Genomic DNA, 22,455 nt, shown 5'->3' on the forward strand with positions numbered 1-22,455 from the left:
ACAAGAATCAATCTTGAGAGAAAAAAAGAGGGAATTTTGGAACATTTTTTGAAACATTTTAACAACATTTGTATGGGGGTCCATGGCACAACATATTTTCAGATGGGGGGGTTCTTGGATAATTCCATATTCATTTGGGGGTTCTTGACATGAAAATATTTTAGAACCACAAAACAACCTTGAGAAGCAAGCCCCAAATAAGCAACCCGCAACAACCAATATTTACAAGCAACTTTACAGAAAAACAAACCCAAAGTCGCTTATAATAAGCGGACATGGCAACACTGATCCTACTCCACTTGCTTGCAGCTCTCGAGATTTCGCCCCTCTTGCAACATTTTTGCTATCAAGTGTCGCGAGATAATAGCACGCGAAGAGACCGTTATACTTGGTTGCGCGCCGTGTCGCGCACGCGCACCAAAAAGAGCAGATCTACAAGGCAAGCCAAGCTCACAGTGCATCGCAGCTTGTAGATCGGCTATTTTTGGTGCGCCATACAGACTCGCAACTAAATATAAATCACCCTTCGGCACTTTCAGAGACCATAATGAAGACAACAAATTGTAGACAAATTGTTTTATTTAGCAAAAAGCAAAAGTATACCTGAATTTGGTGTCGTAGGACTGCTATCGAAGCTTTTGTTAACCATAGAAAAACACGTGAAGCAGAATAGGATGGCTGATAGTCTAAAACATAGACAGACAGTACTTATGAATACATAGGGCTACTGTATGTAAAATCACACTTATACAGTGTGTTTGTGTGAGTGCACTTGCATATCCTGAACACAGTAAACAGTAAACATTTTTACAGTTTCTGCATGGGCCTATAACAACTGTAAAACACATCCTATCCATGAAAAGTATCCCAAAATGGAGAGGCATTTGGCATTGTTTTGATTACCTACTGTACAAATACCACACAAACCGCCTTTCCTGGCATAAAAAGCCCCATTTCTCATATGCCATATACTCTTCACACTGACTGACATCACTGTCTATGATGGAATGACATAATCTGTATTTTAACGTCTGTACTGTCTTTGGCGGCTGAATTTCCCTCATGGGACCAATAATGGTCTTATATTTTCTTTCACAGATCTACCTTTGTAATAAATAAAATAAAATGAAGTCACAACATCTAATATACAGTATTCCAGTCAAAATACTGGATAATTTAAAAAAAAACGTACAATACAAATTTTTCAGTTTGTGTTTTTGACCCTATGGAGACGTCCATTAAAGATGCAAAGATGTATGGTTCTATTCAAAACATTCATGTAATGCTTCCTCTGTGAGCAGGTAGAGATGTGTTCACACTCTGAACTAATCTTCATCAAAGTAATCTTCATCTCCAACTAGGGGTGCTGATGATGATGATGACTTCAGTGGAACCGAATCAAATCCATCTGAGGTCCTCTGAGGGAAATTATAGATGATAATTATTAAAATGACCACATGATCTAAAAGGTTTAGTTCAGTTTAATTTGGTTTTATTTACACATTTTTCACAGAGAACATAGAGTTGTTATAGAGAGTGCGTGTGTGTGTGTGTGTGTGTGTGTGTGTGTGTGTGTGTGTGTGTGTGTGTGTGTGTGTGTGTGTGTGTGTGTTATATATATATATATATATATATATATATATATATATATATATATATATATATATATATATATATATATATATATATATATATATATATATATATATATATATATATATATATGATTACAGGATAACAGGATTCTTCAGGACAAAAAACTAAGAACTCCCTTTAAAAGGGGGAAAGGGGTTCACCAACCTGTCTTGAAAAGGACTTGATTTTGGTAAAAAATGATTTCTTGGTGAGGTATATGAGGTCATCCTCTACATCCTCTCCCTCCATGATGGCACAACTGTCTGCAGCAGGCAGCTCACATTCCTTATCCCCAGAAGTCATCATCAACTTGGAATATTTATACTGCAGCCTGAGGAGAGAAGAACATGTTCATTCAAATGTCTATAAGTTAAGTATTGCTGATTTAACATTCTCCCTGTAGTATCTGTTTATATTTTATTGTCTCCGCCAGGCCGAAAGGCATGGCGAGAGAGTATGTTTTGCCCCCTGTCCGTCCGTCCGTGTGTCCGTCCGTCCGCGTGTCCGTGTGTCCGTCCGTCCTTCTGTCTGCGAGCAGCTAATCTATGCCACTTGAAAACGTTCACATCAGCCTCATGGTGGCGCTATAACAGGCCGATTCACGTTTTTACCTATAACTGCACCGATCTGCGTGAAACTTTGCACGCACACTCCCTAGAGGCCAAGGAAAAACCTTTGCCCTGCATTTTTCACATCTGCCTTTTAGAGCGACCACCACGAGCCAGCCGCCACCAGGAGGCTGACTTTTGTAAAACAAATGTTTTCTTCTTACTCCTTCATTGTGTCCAAAAAACACGCAAATCGGTACACAGTATCTCTATAGTCATAATCAAAAATATATAAATAAAAGAATAGTTGAATCTTACTTGCGTGTCTTCTTCCAGAAATAGCAACTAATACCAATGAGCAGAACAGCAGCCACTGATCCCGTGGAAACCCCAAACTTAAGCCAGAAATCCAGGCTCACACAGCCATTGACTTTTTGTGCTGGCAGGGACACCCCACCGTAGCACTGTAAGGGCTGCTGCCACACAGCTGTGGTTCTCTGAAACACACACACACACACACACACACACACACACACACACACACACACACACACACACACACACACACACACACACACACACACACACACACACACACACACACACACACACACACACACACACACACTGAGTAGCTGATTTGCTTCAGATCGTATGGTGTTTCATAATTTCTCATTTATTAGTACAGGCCACAGCTACATTACCTGTATTCCCTGGATGCATGCACTGACAATCTCTCTGTAGTGGCTCTTAGTGCAGAGCGGACATGCATGCTGGCTCGTCCATAGGAAGTGGAAGGAACACCCATCACATGTCCCTTCTGAACAATTGCTGTGACAAAAAAAAAGCATCATCAATGAAAGAAAGAGTGAATGGAAGGAACAACTGTATTTCCACAAGTCATCCACAAGGGGACACTTTTTCCTTTGTTCAGATGTGGACTGTTCAGCAGCATGTGACAAGTAGGTGCCAAGTATAGTCCTTGTGTGTGGCAAGACCAGTTCTGTCTTTGTGACTCTTCAGAGGTCAAACGTTCAAGTGAGTCATAGTGTAAAGTACCTTGGCAGAGTAATTTGGTTTTTGGCTGTCACCGTGGGATCACATCTCAGTCTGATAGTGGTTGACCTTCCCTGTTTACAAGCCTGGGTTGTCTCACTAGACCTGCAAACATAATGTATTTATAGATCGTGTCAAAGGTCATGTCTCACCTAGGCACAGGATCTGACACGAATTTTGACGGATTAAATTTATCCCCCGGGCAATCAGGCAGGCTCTATTAGCTCAATGATAAAAATGTCAGCACTTGGCAGGAAAATGGGTTCAAATCCGGGGTAGAAGAAAGTTACATAGTAGTCCTAGTAGTCTTCAAGAGTAGTCCTATTTAAGTTATTTAAAGACCAGTGTTATTATTAGTTACATAAAGCATATTAACGTCTATGTGGAATTATTTATATTATTTATAAGTTTATGACATTTTATACTTTTGCATAACACTTTATAATTCAACAATAACGAAGCATCAGCTAAGTAGCTGAATAAAACAGAAAACACCACAGCGAATGGAGGAGAAGAAAAAGTTATGCAAATACATACAAAATAGTATAATGACCTGTAATAGAATATCACATCTGGCAGACTTGACTGTGTGGGGAATATCTGTTTAGGAGAGGACATGTGGCCCAGGGCTGTATCAGTGGTAACACCTACACACAAAAAAACATAAGAAATGATATGTATTTACTTTATGTATTAATACAATATAGCATTTAAAAATAACATTAGATAATCATCCATAATCCCACATGTTGTCAGGTTACACAACATTACTAACATCTCATATAGACCAATTATTTGTTTACTAACATTGAGACTGGACGCACAGGTGATTGTTTCACGCAATCAATTCCCAACCTGTTGTTTCGGGGTGCGCTGGTTTCAGCACACCCCAACCCCCTCTTCTGTGTTGGCTAGTGAGGCGCGTCCTAGCGATACCTGATAGAATGGGTTTCATTGCACGCACACTGGTTGCACGCATTCTGGTTCTTATCAGTGTGACGTTGTCTGTTAAGGGGTCTATAGCTGTAGTAGTAGTTATTTTATTTGTTGTTCAACCTAGAACCAAACTACCCATATCCTGCACAGTAAAATCCTCAGTGTAATTTATCCATGGCATGTAATCAAATGTTACATTTGTACACTCTCAGAGTTAAACCAACACTCAGGATTTACACTACCAGTAAGACTCCCTAATCGGGAGATAAGCGACCGTAGGTCACATGTATACAGAAGAGGGCTGTAACGGCGATTGGTTCCTAGTTGTGTGGGCAATGTATAGTTTTGTTTGGTGGTCTAAGAAATGTGGTGGCAGGCATGTTGATGACATGAGTGTACACATACTGTGTAGTGTGTAGCAATTTGCGTGTTTTTAGGGGCAAAACTGTAGGAGTAGTGGGCAAAAATGTGTTGTGAAAAGCGGCCTGAAGGTGGCGCTAGAAGAGGGCCATGTGAGAAATTAGGGGTGGGGTGTCCGCGTTGCCTTGGCGGACGAATAGGTACCGGCCGCGGCTCTCCCGGACGCTCCTAGCCCGAGTTACGGCATTTTATGTGAGCTGCAGTGGCAGGGGGTCCTCCACTGGGGGCGCCACCACTTTTGCATCCGTTCTGGAGCACCAGGAGTGGGTGGTCCCCGGGAATGCCCCGTGAGCAGCCCCGTTGGGGTGGTCATTTGGTAATTTGTCCACATGTGCTCATTTTTTACACTTGGGGGTCCCCGAGGCAGCTGGGGGTCCCTGGAGGTCCGGGGGTCCTTGGAGGGTGTAGTTTGGCAGGTAAGGAGTGTGTGTGCAAAATCTGGCATGGATCGGGGCAACGGGTGCGGAGATATGAGCAGGGCAAAAGTGTGACGGGACGTGTGTGACGGAGGGACGGACGGACACCTGGAGCAGGTTTCTATAGTAAATGCGACCTACGGTCGCAACTAAATATATTTGCCAAAAATAGCCGATCTAAGCTCACAATGTATCACGTAGTGATGCGTTGTGAGCTTATAGATCTTCTTTTTTTTTGCTGAACGATCGCTCCAGAATAAGGACGCTAGGGTTCATGTGGTTAAGAATGCTCATCCCATACCAATGAGTGTGTCACCGATAACAAAGGGCTGTGAAGACACCACACTCTGGCCTCTGATGCCAGAGGGCACCACTGTGGATTGGCAGGCATAACCTTTCACCTCCTTCCGGGTCTCGGTTACATTGTCTACACAGGTTGCCAGCTTCCTACCCTATAAGAGAAACACAGGGCAGTAAGGTCACAGGTTATGTATGACACGCAGTGGTGGAAAAAGGACTCACATTTTTTACTTAAGTAAAATGATCAATACTGCAATGTAGAAATACTCTATTACAAGTCAAAGTCCGGAATTCAAAATTGACTTGAGTGAAAGTACAAAAGTATTTGAATCAATATGTACTTAAAGTACCAAAAGTAGAAAGTACTTATTATGCAGAATGTCCCATTTCACACGTTTTCAAATGTATACAAATATTTTGAAAATAGTCGCATGATTCGCTACGCATTGTGAGCTTGTAGATCGGCTATTTTCAAATTGCCAAAATGTGTATAGGGTTGAAGTGGTTAAAGGTAGGGTAAGTGATTTGCGTTGGTTAAAATAAGTGTTAAATAGCTCTATATTCTGATAGTACTCATTGCTATAGAGGTTTTGTTCAGTATTAGGAGTCTCCTTGTCTCTCCACCTCTTTATTAAACAGAAAATGAATTTTCGTTTCAGTTTCAGAAAAATGTATTTTCTGTTTATTAAAGAGCTGGAGAGACGGGGAGACTCCTGTTACTGAACAAACACTCTATAGCAATGATTACTATCACAATATAGTATTTTAACCTTTTAACAAAATACTTTTTGTTTTAACCAAAAAATATCACTTACCCTACCTTTAATGTATGTTTTGTAATAATTATCAAAATCTACAAAGTAACTAGTAACTAAAGTTTTAAAATAATTGTAGTGGAGTAAAAGTATATTTGCCTCTGAGATGTAGTGGAGTAGTAAAAGTACTGAAAATTGGAAATACTCTAGTAGCAAAGTAAAAATACCTTACGTGCAAAAGTACTTAAGTGCAATACTTGAGTAAATGTACTTACTGTAATTACTTTACACCACTGATGACATGTTAAACTAAATGCTACAAAAAGCTGTGTTAAGCTCATAATTCTAACTAACTATCTATATCTGGCACTTACATTTACTATGAGCTCATCTTGTGCTTTTACCATTTGCTGTTCTGGTTCTACAGATTCGTGTTGTATCCAATGCAACATCATCATGCCATGTGCCAAAGTAAACTTTGGATATGTGGCAATATTCAAATATGAAATATAATCATACTGTCTGATAATTGTAATCTATCTCCTCACCTCTTTACCACACAGACCCACAGTAAAGTGATGGTAGTATAGGAGGCCTTTGTTGGTAAAACGCGGGCTGCTCTGGAAACTAGTGCCATTGGCCAGAGGGGTAAAATCATAGTGCAGGGGCTCCCCACCGCTGCTCTGCAAATCCGCTGTACAGTCACTGAGACACGCTGAGTGAGCCTGAAGGATGGACAGCAAGCAAACAGGGAATTCATTGTATGTATTAATATAAGGGACAAATACATGACAATATAATTGATGGAAGAGCTAAATAGATAGAGTGACAAAATTGACTTGTCCAGAGCTTAGACATAGATATGTACTATATACAGATGCATTCGGGGAAATTGAGTCTTAACTACACAGCTGTTACACTGAGAAATGTGTGTAAAAAAGGATTGTATTTTTTGCCTTACCATGTTTCTGTCAGTGTTCGGTCCACACGGAATACAGGCAGACTTTCCTACGGGCTGCTCAGGTCTGATGATGGTGTTAGCCGGACATTTCCTACACAAACCAGTGCCATTGACCATATAGTGACCAGATGGGCAGGGTACGCAGGCAGAACCTGTCTTGGAAGATCCAAGGGCACAGTGGCGACATTGGGAGGCCACCCCACCAATCACATTGATGATATGGATAGAGTAGATCTTGGCCACATCACCACTGTATTGACTCGCCTGGAGAAAAAAATAAAACACATACCAATAGCCTATAAATAGCATTCAGTTGCAGTGCTACTCGACACAATGCTGAAGCATGTTTACCATAAAGGTTGGCAGGAGTTTATATTGAGTTAAACTCAATAATGGAGTTCTGAGGTCAAAACTCCATTGAGCTGCTAAACCTGATTTATACTTTGTCGTATGCCAGAGTCGCATGGCAAAAATAGCTGATCTACAAGCTCACAAACGTGTCCATGCGCCATGTTGTGAGCTTGTAGATCTGTTTTATTTTGGTGTGCGACTGGGGTGTGTGATCCCGCGGCGAGACATTAGTGTGTGATGGCTTAGGGACCAGTCGAAATTTACAGAAGGGGGTCCCTGGAGGAAAATAGGGGAGGGTCATGCCTTTCTAATTTTAGTACAAGGGATGGTCAGCTAATTTTACTTTGAATCCAAGGGAGGGTCATGCAATTTTGAATTGATAAACTAGTCTGTTTTTATATACATTTTTAGTACAGCAGAACAGTGGTCAATGACCCCACTCTATTTCAAATGATACACGTGGTCTATTTAGAATCAATGACGGTCGTTAACAAGCCATCAACGCACAGCAAGTGTGAACGACCCAGTCAAATCTATTCAGCGTCTTAATGATGGTGGTTGAACAATTAAGCAACACTTAACTTAGTGTGTTAGGCTTAGGGTGATAGGCATATTAGAGAGATGCATTATCCCAATTTCCAACACAGAGATATCCTCTTTTAAGTGTTTTTGTTGCTCATAGAATTACATACACCAGGTAGGTTACAATGACCAATTTATAACTGGATATTCATAATCATTTGAAGTAATTCTGTGCATGTGATTAATTTGGATCTATATGGACAGTTGTGCATAGATGCCAGCCTAGCTCCAAAAGTAAAACCAGAATCATCAGGCCATAATTGATAATTGTTAAGACTTAGACAGGGGCCATTTTCGAATTGCACAAGTACATGCAAGCACATGCGATTGATATGGGCACATTTCCTACTAATGATGACTCAACCAGGTAAAGCGGTACAGTTTCCCTTGAAATTCTAACTCCCATTTCTGTGGAAATATTTAAGGGAGGTTTTAGTGCATCAAGGTAAATACAGGCTTTTATTTGATGTATGATGACGCATCAATGTTGTCAGTTACTTGGAAGTCGGATGTCTGACCCGGAGTCGGATGTCCGACTTCCAAGTAACTGACAACATTGATGCGTCATCATTACGTTACGAACCAAGTGCAGCCTAGTTATTTCCAACAGCTCAAAAAAAATCTATAATACCAGATACAGTATAATACCTTGTAAACAATCTTAGATTAGATGTAGGCCTATTTGAGAGTGCAGACTGGCATAACTGCTTTGATGCATGTCACATTAACGAGCGTCAACGAGCATCAGCTGACACAACACCTCCACTCTGCAGTGGTTTAAACTGAAAGTCACTGGAGTCTGTTTAATCTCTCTCCAAAATATATATGATGGAAGACATGATTAATAATTACTGTGATTATGATAAGCTTTACATTTCGTATTATACACCATACAGTAAGAACTCCTATAACTTTCACCGGCAAAAAAAATTAAGAAAAGAAAAATAATTTAAAAAATATTACGATACACTATGACATCTTGACAATACCTATCGTCACATTTTAATACCACGATAGGCTATATCGTGGGACAATGTATCGTGACACTCCTATAGGCGGTGAGGGTTAATCTTTTTTTATTTGATCACTTGGGGAGGGTCATTGATTTTTATTTTTAGTCAAAGGGAGGGTCATGGCATTTTAGATCAGGGCACATGCATTTTCTCCAGGGGTACCCTTCTTTAAAAATCGACCTGTCCCTTATATAGTACATTAAGCATAAAGGTAGTAGTGAATAACGTGCAGTCCAGTCTTACCATGCTAGACCCCTCTGAGCGTTGGAATGTCCAGGTGAAGCTGATGGTGCTGTTGTCCTTTATCAGATAGGAGTAGGACTGTTTACTACTGCTGCCACTCCAGTGCTCCACAGCATCATTGTACAACTGACTATAACCCTGGAGAGAGGTGCATTAAGGTACTGTATTTACACTCATTTCAAATGGAACTTTTATTTATAAAAACATTTGCTATGTTAGATACTTCAGCTAATACTTGGAATATAGGAGCTAAATTAAAATGCAATTCAGTTCATGGAGTGAACTTGAACCTGGGTTGTCATGATGTGGTTTGCGCCTTAGTGAATGCCCAGAAGTGTAGTCGTGACAAAATGCATGATACAGTATGTTGCCTTTTTCTCTTACCGCCATGAAAAACAGATCACAACGACCAATACACTTGGTCTCAAAGACGAAGGTGATACGAGAGAGTCCAGTCCTCTCACTGCCTTTGGCCATGGATTGAGGCAGTCTGCGGAGATACATTGCATACAGTATTTTTAAATACAATCCAGGACTATTTTAATGAATACAATATTATTTCAATAAATCTGTATGCGAGAGTATATTAATGCAGCAATGCATTGTATGTTATTGTATGTTAATACAATAACTAGCACATGTGCAGTGGTTGGAGGTAGTCTCCCAACAATTCCATAGAGAAATTTAGACCACTGGTCTCGAGTAGGATACCTACTGGTTGACTAATATGACTATAAAAGTTTGTTGAAGCAGACGGCGCACTGGATTGGACACTAGGTAGGACATCATTGCAATTTCCTCCCTCCCTCAATCAGAAGAGGGAGACAACGGACAAATATGGGATTGTAGCTTTAAAGGTTAACTAGGTAACTTTGAGCCTAAATTTAAAATATTTTATACAGTATATACATATATTTCGCATTGTTTCCATCTATCAGCAGCTATATAATTATGCTGGGGTGATTTCCTGCAGAAAGACACTGTATTTTAGTTTTGTTCCACTGTTTATGTTGACATTCCACTGTTTATGATATGTTGACATTCATCCCTTGCAGGGACGCCTCTGTCTGCGGTAGAGGGTAGCACGGGTCCGCCCAGAACCAAAAATCCAAGCCCCAAACCGAGAACCACACCGGGTCGGGGACAAAATATTGACTTGTCCCTCGGGCACGGGTCAGATCTGTGTGTACACACACAGATCTGCGAAGTTACCTAGTATCCCTTTAAAACATCAATTATTTTAGGGATGCACAATATATCGTCATGATATCAGTATCGGCCTTAAAAATGCTATATTCATATCAAACTGATGGTTTTAGCCGATATTTTATTTTATAATATTTATGTTGGGATGTGAAGCTAAAATGATGATGTGATGAATGCTGAAGATTCAATCAATGTTTTATGTGGAATCTTCCAAATTTTTAAATCAAAATATTACATTTAAGTTGTTTATGTTCGGATATGGGCCAAAATTTCAATATCGTGCATGAGTCTTGGAATACATATGTATTGCTTTTTCAAATTACATTTTTGTTTTATACAGATAAGATCGACATCTGTAAATATCAGTTATCGACCTTAACAGCAATGTTATCGTATTGGCCAGAAATGTCCCATCGGTGCATACCTAGAAAGTTAGTACAAAATCACGAAACATATATACAATACATAGAGTATACTGTATGATGATCTGATCTGCTCAGCCCCACCTGTATCCAGGGACATTGAGTGTGAGCATCATGTAGTCAGAGTCTTGATCCCCAGGGGTGGTGTATATGTACTCCCCAGCCACCTCCCATGCTGTTAAAACAATAAGATAGTAATTATCAAGAATACACATACGTTATGCAATGCATAGAGATTACTTCGAATTGCCATTATGGAGATTGTATTATGTGATGGTTTTATGTATGGACATTTCACCCATTCATCAAAACTTTATTTTATCCCAATCTTTAGTGTAATTGATTCTCAGTCTTTGTCACTGTTGTGAAAATGCCTACAAATGTCCCAAAAGGCCAGAGTTGTTTTCACTGAATTTGTAAAGCAATTTAGTTATTGAAAACCCATACAAATCTATTTTTCAATATTTCACAAAACCATAATTAACAATAAATTACTCAAATGAAAACTGCAAACAAATTAACTGTCATTAATCTTTTGACAATTGAGTGCACATTAGTTGTTTATCGATGAGAGCTCGCACCTGTGGTCCGTTCAGAGTCGCTGTATTCTCGACTGAAGACAGAGCTCCTCATGTTGCTGGGCATCTTGTTCCACCATTTGTATTCATATCCCACCACTGGCTCTGTGCCAACAGGGCACTTAGCGCAAGCTGTCAATATATGATGTGTTATTGTATTGTATGTTAGGGTTAGAGTTTAGACTGTGTTGTTCAAGCACATGAATATGCTACCATTAGGGCTTACAAAATAATTGAATGCAAATTTATATTTCATGAGCCAAGGTAATTAAGCTCAGGCAGAAACTTTCTTTCTTCTTTTTGAGGCATTTATTCAGTCATGCTCATCCACTCACCAAACTGTGCAGAAAAGTGCAAAAGTGTAAATAATGCTTTTTATGTATTTACTCTTAAAGGGATATTTTTGTGAGCATCCCAGACAGTTTTTACGGTCTTTGATTCAGTATTTAGATATTTGATATTCATTTTATCAGAACAAACCCATTGTAATTACAAACTTCATTTTAACCATGTCAGATTCACTGAAAAAATATGTACTTGGTTCTGGTGACCGATATTGGCCTTTTAATACGTGAGGGGTCGTGTTTTTTCAATTACTTTTTCATTTATTTTTTTATTTTTTGGGGGGAAATTAAAAAATGTAATACAAAATTTACAATGGGTTTGTATAGGAAGGGGGCGTGTCTAATTAAATTAATATTAGATATCTAAATACTGAATCAAGCAAATTAAAAACGGTCTGGGTTGCTCACAAAAGCCAGAATAGACATTAAAATTACCCCAAACAAAGTGAAGTATCCCTTTAAGTAATCTATAAGTCTGCAGATTCATTACTCAGTCTCATGAAATTTCTACTAGTTGGAAACTTTGCTCCAGCTGCCAATTACGGTGAAGGACTTTATTGTGATCACAATGTCTAGGCTAAATATTTAAGTTTTCTTTGCCCATAATTATGCCTCCCTAGGTAGAATTAATGTCACCTTGAATATAATTATCTGATAAGTCCACATCGTTATAGCTTTTATCAACAAGTGCAAACTCATAACTGTCAAAGCGATATCGCCTCCAAAGTGTTTTTCATTTGTTTGAATGTCATACTGGATAGAAGATAAAGTACAGTCGTAAATATGTAATTAATGCATGGCTGTGTAGGTACCTGTTCCATTGGAGTATAAACCATTGGAGCATGGTTCACAGGTGGTGGAGTTGTTTCTGACAAAGAAGCCAGGGTTACACGGAGGGCAATTCTTCATCTCCCCTGAGGCAGGCAGCTTCACGGCTCCTTCAACACTCTCACTACAAATCTTAGGCTCAATCCATTTGTACATGAGCTGGGTCTGAGGCAGAGGTAGTAAAGGTACACACTTTCTTTATTCAAGTACAAGTATAAATACTTGTGTAAAAGAAATACTCTGGTAAAAGTAGAGGAAATGACACGACTTCCTTACTCAAGTGCAAGTGAAAAAGTAAAGGCTCTACAGATACACGAAAACATGTAATTAATAAAGTATTTGTACTTTGTTACTTCCCACCCCTGGTCTGAGGCTCACACAGTGACTTAATGAATAGATTAAATAAGCTGCTGATGGCTCTATGTGTGGTTGAACAAAACCCATCCAGACCATTTATATTTAAGGAAACCTAATAGTTGCACCAGATGGCTGTGCCTGCCTGCAATCAACTGAGCCATGTAAAAAAAAGAAAAGGGAAAAAAAGAAGCCATTTCATATTGTAAGAGTCCACTGTGGTTACACCTCTCCTGAACTTCCCTGACCTCACTACATGTCCTTTAGCTCTGTACCTGTCCCTTGGAGTCACATGGAGTGTGGGTGTAGAAGTAGTCACTGTTAATACATGCAGGTCTTGGTTTGCAGCTCCCTGAACCAGCCTCTGGAACAATATAGTCCAAGCCCAGAGGGAAAGAGCCAGCAGGTAGGAGGAAAAACGCACAGCTCACGTTAAGATCGACTGATACCACCAAACCGAGACGATGTGCACGCTACTTAACTACTATACATTTGCATACACTGCAATTGCCTTAATGTGAGTACATGCAAAGGCCTGATTCACTAAGTGATTGTACACAGTAAAAATCCTCAGCATTCATTTATCCATTTGTTACTCAGCGAGTTGAGTTAAATTAACACGCAGGATTGTACAGTTCAGTCACTTGACACACATCGTAAGGGAATGTGATTAGTCTTTGTGGACAAAGTATTAGAAAGGCAAACATACCTGCATATTTTTCTTTTTCACACTGCTGGCATACAGTGGCACCCTTGTTGGAGTAGGAGTCAGTAGGGCAGGGGGTACAGCGGGCAGAGCCTGGTTTTGCACTGTAGGTGCCAGGTTTACAGTGAAAACACTCTGATGTGTAAGCCACCCCTGAATAAATAAATAAATGAGAAGCTGAGTTTGCTAACCCAACCTCCACAGGTAGGATGTAGAAAAACAATCAGTCAATTTGTAAGACTAAGATGTATGTGCTCAGTATTTTCACTTGCCGCTTGTAGATTATATAGTACAAGTATAGTATAGTACAATTTTAAATATATTTTAACCGACTGATCTATAAAACAAAATTAACTCTCTACCTGATATGGCAATGTTTTTCAACAGCACAGGTTTGACTTCACTTCCTGCCAGGTCATATTCAGTGGTTCTCCAATAGAGAACGTTGCTGCCTTTGTTCAGCTTTACCTGTGCAGAGTGAAAATGAAAATGGGAGAGGAAAAAAAGAGACAGACAGAATAGGACAATAAATGAGAGTTAATGCACATCTAAACTCTCAGTGCAAAAACTAAGCCTTGTTCTGATATTTCTATATCGTCACTGTCGGGCAGAAACCTTCTTTTGTCCAAAACCGTTACTTTTACTGTGTATGAAACCCACAGACAGACAAAACCACTTTCAACCTTGCATTCCTATTTTGGGCATGTCATTATAGGTGAGATGCAGATCTACAAGATCACAATGCATCACGATGCACTTGTTGCTTGCGGATCATCTATTTCCGCTACTTTTGCATGACACTGTCATACAACAAAGTATAAAATAGGGCATGTATTTTTTTAAACATAAAAAGATCAAATATGGAGATACAAGGTTCCTGCCCGACAGTGGCGATTATGTGCTTTGTGCTGAAGCTACAGCCAGGCGTACATTGTAGTGACTCCAGTCACTCTCTGAGATCTTCATCCACCGGTTCTCAGAGTCTGTAGACTGGCACTGGTCATTCTGAACCTGGACCAGAGGAGATCACCCATTAGTTATCATATAGACAAGAGCTAGATATGGACAAGAGCAGACATTCAGTCATTGTGAAGCACTTACAAAGAACTCAAAGTAGATGTTATTGTCGGGGTACAAATAGTCAAAGGACACAGTTCCAGATTTCTTCAGGTTCACAGCATAGGACAGTGTGGCACTGCACTCATCTGTGTTTGAGGCAATGTAGTCGTCTTTTGGTACCCAGGTTGAGCTGTGTAAAAAACAAAAGTACACACACACACGGCAAATGATAATACAAAATAATCAGTAACAGTCATCAGTAGCAGATAGACAAGCTCCTTAAAACGAAACAATGGTTAGGTTAGGTTAGGTTAGTTTACATTTAACCTCGCCTCACCAGTCTTTCCACCTCGGAGGAAAAGGTTACATTGGGTTAGGTTTGTGTGTTTTTTAAATATGTGTCAAATATATATCAGTAAAACCCTTTCAAATGTTTAAGAAAACCAAGTGGAAAGTATACAAACTTTGAGCAGTTTATGTCGTCATCTCCGTTTATGTTCATTCCATGAGTTACAAAACCAGTTGGCAGGCTGCCCCACTCATCGACCGCCACACCTGTGCCCAGAGAGTATGTCCCTGCAGCACACTTCTGACACTGCTGAGACCTCATGTCAAGGAACTCTCCTTCGTGACAGGAGAAAGCTACATGAAGAAATAAAAGAAGAAAAGATCAGCAATAAAAACGAATAAAAGTAAATGAAATGCCTATCCGATGATTTACACATTGATGCAGTGACACAGGGTATTCACTAAAGATGTATAAAACAACATGTGTAAGAGTGGGATGCTTACTGCATTGAGTGCCTTTGACGGGATCTGGTAGGCCCGTGCACGTCTCAGGCTTGTTTGGAATAGCCACTCTCCATCTGGCCCCAAGGACATCACATTCTGTATACTCAAAGTGGTAGTCTGACTGTAAGGAAAAAAACACAGGTGGGGTTTCACATGGTGCTTATCGTGAATGACCTGTCTTGTTACCGATTCTCTCGGTGGTGGTGGAATGAATGACCACTCTAGTCATAACACCAGTCACTCTGTATCTTGATTTGCAAACTGATGTGGGGTGCAAGAACTAATCGAACTTTAGTGAATTATATATATATTTTTTTTTTAAAGTGGGGGTACAATTTAGAAATTGTGCTTTACAAAAACGTTCAAGAATAAAATAATAAAAGTTGGGGACCGTGCCTTGGCCATTCTTACATGTTATCATTAGTTGCATGTAATGGTGAGCTAGGAACTGAAGCTTATTCTTCATTTGCACTGAAATTTGTCAGCCCAACTGAACCCAACAAAACTGTATCAGAAAACCAGTTTCATCTATGAGTTTGTACTCTGTATGGTAGAATGATTTTAAAATAGTATTATGTTAATACAGCCTAAGTCAGCTGTCATATGATTTAAAAAAAAACAACATCTCAAGAGTGTTCTTACTTATGACCTAAGAACACTAAATGTATAAATGTAATTTGTCACAAAATGGGGCCAACCTCTTTTCCAAACAGAAGCTACGGCCAATATTTACCCAGAAGGCTGTCTCACCTGTTGTCTTAATCAGTCTCATCAAGGATGTGAGACACTTCTGTAAGACTAAACTAGACTACCCCCAGGGTTTATTTACTTAGTCAAGGGGAAACAAATGATGACTAACCCAACCCTTCTGTCAACGTTTAATTTCAATTATGTTTCAGGGAACTGCTATTGCATGAGGACAATAGGAGTTTTGCTGTACATATTTGATGGGTTATTGACAGTTGCAAATGATGTGGGATGTTTACAAATATCATTAGAGCAGAGCTTATCTTGCAGTTTGTAACACCCCACAAAAATGACTCATGAATACTGAGTAGGCCTGGTCGTTATTCTTAATATTTGGCCACTGGTCTAAAGCTTTAGTCTGCAGTCCAAAAATGCTACTTAAGCAAAGTAAACATAGCCCACACACTGAGCCACGTGAGATTAATAGTTAACAAACACACCAGTAAGCGAGCCTGTATTTTTGATTAGTGCTGCTACATTAGTTGTGGTCAGGGTATCAGATGAACATCGGTCTGGGTCAAGGGATTTAAAGTCAAAATGTATCAAATTGGAGATGTCCTCTGGTCTAATCGCTCCTTTCTCAAACATGAGGAAACCACGGCAACAGGACATTGTGACCAGGGTGTCTGAGGGTCAAATGACTATAAGCAACAGAAAGCACATTTTGTCAAGGGGTAGTCATTACAGGTCCAAGACAAGGCCTAAATAATACCATAGTTTACTCACTTTGAGCTAAATGTGCTACTATAGTTGTATGTGTTAACTTGTTCCAACAAATTTGGTTTCTATATTATGCCAATAGATAAGGCACAATTCACAACTCCTGGTAACTTGCAGAGTATACTGATAAAAAAGAAATGTTCCTCCTTTATCAAATGTTGCAGTTGTTATGCAAATATTTAGAAACTGAAAATGTGTATAGGGAAAGATGTAGAGCAGCACCGTAGAAATGCTGAATATGCTTCATGTGGGGACTTTGGCAAAGCACAAACATGGTTGTGATGACAAATTGGTTTAGTGCTTCAAATACAGGCAAGGTTGACATATGGCTGTTTCCCACAGAAACCACTCATAATGTGCATGAGGGAGGGAGACCAGCCTACTGAACCGAACTTGATAAGGCTATATAATATTGTTAGCAGTGCCAGTGTCTGATTCAATTTCATGAAGATAGGTATTACTGTATATTCATATTTCTTCTTCTTTCATTATACAGCATACTTTTTTATTGCATCTTTTACTGACCATCAAGTTTAAACTAAAGAGCCACGTGAAAGTAGAGAATTCATGTTACTATTAATGGCAGCCACAGGGGGAAAAAACATTATATTTTGATTATTTGTGAATTAAAATATCACCTATAATTGTTATAATCATCCTATTACTAATATGAGTATTACATTTTTGTTTGAGAGATGCTTAAGGAAGTCTTGTAAAGAAAGACTTACACTCGCCTAATAGTGACAACATACATTTCATATAGCACCATGGTTCTCAGCCTTCAGTAGCCCTTTCCTTGATTTCAGAATGAAGTACCCCCTTTACCCGACTGCATTTTGCTAAGAAAACTACAAGAAAAAAACATAGCATGATGCTATGAATGAAAAACAACCCAACTTTAGATAAATATATCATTACAAATAAAGTAATGGTGTGAAAGAGTTGCAATTAGTGCCTTCTGAGCAGATTTGTGTCAAACTGTGGCCATAAAATGTCAGTATTAACCCAACTCCAGTTTTGTTAATACATTCAAATAATGTTTTAGTTTTTTTCTTTGCTTTAACACTTAACAGTAACAGTAAAACAAATCTTCAATTTTCCACTTTCTCTCATGTACCCTCTTTAGATACAACACAAGTCATTTTTTGGCCAAATTGACATTTCTGCCTAACTCCACTCTCCTAACACTGCCGCTTCATTGTGCCTTATTGCCTATGTCCTCAGCCTCAGAAAGTTTCAAAAATGACTTAGGCAATTATTATGCTATGAGGCTAACTTATTTGACTTAGGTAGAATTATTATTATTTTATTCTGGCTGAGAACATAGGCAATAAGGCAGGATGAATCAGTAGCGTTAGGAGAGTAGAGTTAGGCAGATATAAATAAAGGTAGATAAATATGACTTAGGCAAAATGAGTGTGTTGACTGAAGTCAAAAAGTGTTTGTTTTTTTCCTAATTTGCCTAAGTCCATTTTTCATTTCTTCTTTCCTGAAAACCTTCAACATATGACTGAAGCTCTCGTTAAGCCAAATGAACAATAATAAATGTTATTCTCCTCACCTCTTTACACATGGGTAAATCCGCATGCGTTTGAACAAAAAGGAGCCACAGACAGTGACACAAGTAGACTTGTCTCCGTAGCATCGTTCCCAGAGTGACCAGCCTGCTGCACAACGGGGACATGCCACCATAAAGAGCCACAGACTGCAGGTGTGACCAGGCACTAGTTTACACAGTAGGCGGCCTCTCTCTGAACTGAACACAGACAGGTGATTGGTTACATTGTCTCATTATACACAGGAACTTGCAAACATTTTTAGCAGTGGTGTTAAGTACATTTACTCAAGTACTGTATTTAAGTACAATTTTTTGGTATTTTTTACTTTACTTTAGTATTTCCAATTTTCTGTACCTTTACTTCTCCACTACATCTCAGAGGCAAATATTATACTTTTACTCCACTCTATTACAAATATTTGAAAACTTAGTTACTTGGTAGATTTTGATTATTATTACAAAACATATTAGGCTAGCCCTTTATGCATTTCAGCCATTTGATCTCTACAAGCTCACAATGCTTTACCATGGGAGGCATTGTGAGCTTGTAGATCTGCTATTTTCAAAAGATTGTAATACATGTTATACATTTGCAAACGTGTGAAATGGGACATTCTGCATAATGAGGACTTTCTACTTTTGAATTCCGGACTTTTACTTGTAACAGAGTATTTCTCCATTGCAGTATTGTAGCCTTGAATCAAGACTATCATATATGTATTTGATCGAGTCTGACTTTATTACTTTCGTGTTAACGATAGTCTTGGCGACCACCCCCGAGTGCATCCTGCACCTTCACCAGTAAAGCACGTACTTCTCCATACATGCACAAAATATATATATAACTTAAGGTGCTCCGGTCGGTTGCCCCAAATGTTAACTACCGCTGCGGAGTCTTTGTGCATCATGTATTAGTCCGTAAATGTCCAATAACGAAGTGTTTTAATCCCGTCTGTGAACGAACGTCACCCCCGCTCCCCTCGTTTACATTGAGTGTAATTCCGGCTTTCACCAGATGCGCCCCGTCACTACCGCCCATTGAGGAATACAGGACACTTCGACAGAATCGGCCACAGACGTGATTAAAACACTTCTTTATTGAAGAATACGGACTAATACATTGCACAATGACTCCGCAGCGCTAGTTAACATTTGGGGCAACTGAATAAGCACATTATATATTTTCTTTGTACATGTACGGAGAAGTAGGGCTTTACTGGTGAAAGTGCAGGACGCACTGTCGCCAAGACTATCATATATATATAAAAATATAAAAATCGATCAAAATACATAGTCTTGATCCAAGGCTAGCAGTATTAATACTTTTAAGTACAAAATGTGAGTACTTGTTGTTTTTAGATAGAAGAACATTCCTTAACGCCGTCTATTCACCTATATATATAAATAATTAAATATATATATATGTCCTGGATCCAATTGGATTTGGACCACAAAAATATGTTTTTTCAATGTTGAGTTAGCTATTAGGCTAATGTCATACTAAACGTTATGTTCATGCCAACACGATATTTTAAAATTAATATTCTATTCATACATGTGCACGTAGCCTATTTCATTTATTTGTTCTTTTTGTTTATTTAATAAACATATACGATATCGATATGTAGGCTACTCAGAAATAAATGTATTATTATTATCATCATTGTTATTAGCCTATATTATTATTGTAGGCTACATGCTACACAAGTTCTATGAAACATGAGCTTCAGCAGTGGTGCAGTGTTTTCAGAAATACTGGTTGCTGAGCAACCAAGATGTAAACATGCAAGTCTGACTGCAAAAAAAGAACACAATTTCGTGGCAAATGATTCTTTTCACATCTGAAACTTCGTGGTCACATTGAGAATGTCAAAGAGAGACCCATTTCCATTCCCAACATTTGAAAACGATCACTCGTTTTCTGGATTTATGCGACAAGAGGTAGGGTTTACTTTAGGCTATATACTGCGAGTCACCATGAGAAAATAGTGTTTGGGTTGACTTATTATTAATTGATGAATTAGTCATTTGTAGCCTAAACTAAGCCATTTCTTGACTTACAACATACTGTATTTGGATATAGCCAATTTGCATACATCCATTCATGTCACATTTATATTTACATTGAAGTTGGAAAATTATGCTGCACTGGGCACATCACAGACATTGCTACATCTGCTATATTTGCAGTTAATTTTTTCTTTATTTAAAAGGAAAGCTATTTCTTAAACTCATCCGTTACACATGTACATACATGATACATCTTTTCCGATTTAACAGAGAGAGCCATTTGATAAACCGCCCCACATTGCCCAAAATGAGGAACCATGGAGTCGTCTCTATGACAAAGCAACTTTGGCCAGCATCCGCCGGGGTGTTATGTATTATGATGACCAAGAGGTAAGTCCTCAATAGGATTTTAGCTTTTCCTTAATACAAACTGTAACCTGTCAATGCAAAATGCATCACAATGAACCATCAATACACCTTAAGTGTCATTTTCCTCTTCAGTCTCCAAAAGACAGCCTTGACTTCCATCTGAAATCCACCTACGATCACCACAAAGAATTCCTTCAATCGAAGAGCCAGACTTTATATCAGAAGGAGACAGTTTCCCAGGACCATGGGTGGGTGTTCACAAATAAGCAGGAATAAAAAATTGTAGGATTGAAAAGTCAGTGGCGAGCCTCCCTCTTGTTTTCGGGACACATTAAGCAGGACCTCGTGAAACAAAAATCTGGGGGCAACACCCCTGCCACTCACTCACTCCCATGACTCAACTGAATCAGAAGTTGAAGTAGCCTGTGTCATGTACTTAACAGGAGGATACTGAAGAATCGTGAAAAACAGCAAGTCCCACACAATGATCTGGAGAAAAATATCAAAATGTGGGTCAACTTGCCAAAATGCTCCATTTACAGCATTCAGGGATCAATAGGTAAGGTTTACTTGTATTGCTATGATCAATGGAGCAGCATGATTTTCCACACCCTGTGACAACACTGGGATCTTGATATCTACTACTAAAATCTATTAACCATCACACCATGGTATCTTTGAGCACTGTCAGTCCATTATCCAAACAGGTCTACACCCCCCACACACACACACACACACACACACACCCTACCTCTTTCTGTCCTTTCACATTTGCACTTTGCAGAATTTGTTTCTAGCTTTGGATGTTCTGAACAGTGTGCTCCCAAATAGTGATTACAATGACTTTTCTCTTCACAGAGTCTCACCACAATGCCTCTACAAACAGGGGATATTCAAGGAAGCATGATGGTGGCTTCTACTGCACCTAAAGAGTCACTTTAGATTTATATTATGTTCTTCAACTGCTACTAATATCTGAGAACTACAGAAATAAAGTAATGCTTAAACTGGATATTTGTGTTGTTTTCAATATTAAGAACATTATACAGAGATGACCTTGAACGCCTGTGTTAGTGGGGTAAATGGCAAGATGCTTCCTCCGTACTCAAGACTACCTCGTAACTAGAGCCAGATTATGCATGTGTCCTGACCAGTGGTGTGTTCTACCATGTTACGCTGTATACGTAGTGTGGCCTGCAGAACATTTCCGGTGCCAAGCGTATACATCCAAAAAACGTCCGACACAGCGCCTGATACGCAGGAGGGGAGGCTGCAAGAGGGCAGCAAGAATGTGGATTTCAATAGCCTAGTCTGACACTGAGGCGAAGGTTTTCATGTGTGGCTATTGTCTTTCTTGAGGTGATAATTAATGGCCGCTGGCGAAGGAATTCACACATTAACTCAACGACCTGCCATTCACTTCATTGAACGGCAGGTCACTGAAGTGAGTACTTCATTAGTATTGAAACTGCATGTCATAGCACAGCAAAAACTCAAGGAAATGTTCGTCTAGATTCAGTCTACTCCTGACTCTTGTAATTGAAGA

At 39.2% G+C, this 22,455-nt stretch overlaps 2 protein-coding genes across 2 annotated transcripts; one reads left to right on the top strand and one right to left on the bottom strand.

Moving 5' to 3' along the window:
* Positions 1-561: 561 nt before the first annotated feature.
* elapor1 (endosome-lysosome associated apoptosis and autophagy regulator 1) lies at positions 562-18,649 on the bottom strand. The gene is made up of 22 exons (XM_084068290.1): positions 18,534-18,649; positions 15,506-15,626; positions 15,178-15,355; positions 14,756-14,903; positions 14,585-14,665; positions 14,017-14,122; positions 13,658-13,807; positions 13,224-13,312; positions 12,579-12,759; positions 11,426-11,554; positions 10,929-11,019; positions 9,601-9,706; positions 9,217-9,354; positions 7,028-7,291; positions 6,615-6,791; positions 5,313-5,463; positions 3,793-3,886; positions 3,243-3,344; positions 2,888-3,014; positions 2,502-2,680; positions 1,801-1,966; positions 562-1,418 (listed from the first exon to the last, which is right to left on the bottom strand). The coding sequence occupies exons 1-22, from the start codon at positions 18,615-18,617 to the stop codon at positions 1,326-1,328; spliced, it is 2,955 nt and encodes a 984-aa protein (XP_083924416.1). The 5' UTR covers positions 18,618-18,649; the 3' UTR covers positions 562-1,325.
* A 1,810-nt stretch (positions 18,650-20,459) lies between these two features.
* On the top strand, positions 20,460-21,838 carry cfap276 (cilia and flagella associated protein 276; the record flags this gene model as incomplete). Its single annotated transcript, XM_084070077.1, has 5 exons — positions 20,460-20,471; positions 20,811-20,930; positions 21,042-21,157; positions 21,353-21,468; positions 21,768-21,838. 5 exons carry the CDS (start codon positions 20,460-20,462, stop codon positions 21,836-21,838), a joined length of 435 nt encoding a protein of 144 aa, XP_083926203.1.
* Between the last annotated feature and the right edge of the window lie 617 nt (positions 21,839-22,455).

Source organism: Gymnoscopelus microlampas (assembly GCF_963454915.1).
Source record: "Gymnoscopelus microlampas genome assembly, chromosome: 10".
Taxonomy (NCBI): domain Eukaryota; kingdom Metazoa; phylum Chordata; class Actinopteri; order Myctophiformes; family Myctophidae; genus Gymnoscopelus; species Gymnoscopelus microlampas.

What these genes read in the sequence shown, in the direction of transcription:
- elapor1 (XM_084068290.1), bottom strand. Translation starts at nt 18,617, where the DNA reads ATGCTACGGAGACAAGTCTACTTGTGTCACTGTCTGTGGCTCCTTTTT. An exon ending in TTCTGGAAGAAGACACGCAA is followed by an intron (nt 1,967 to 2,501) that starts GTAAGATTCAAC and finishes TTCTCTCCTCAG; the next exon opens with GCTGCAGTATAAATATTCCA. An exon ending in TCAAGTCCTTTTCAAGACAG is followed by an intron (nt 1,419 to 1,800) that starts GTTGGTGAACCC and finishes AATTTCCCTCAG; the next exon opens with AGGACCTCAGATGGATTTGA.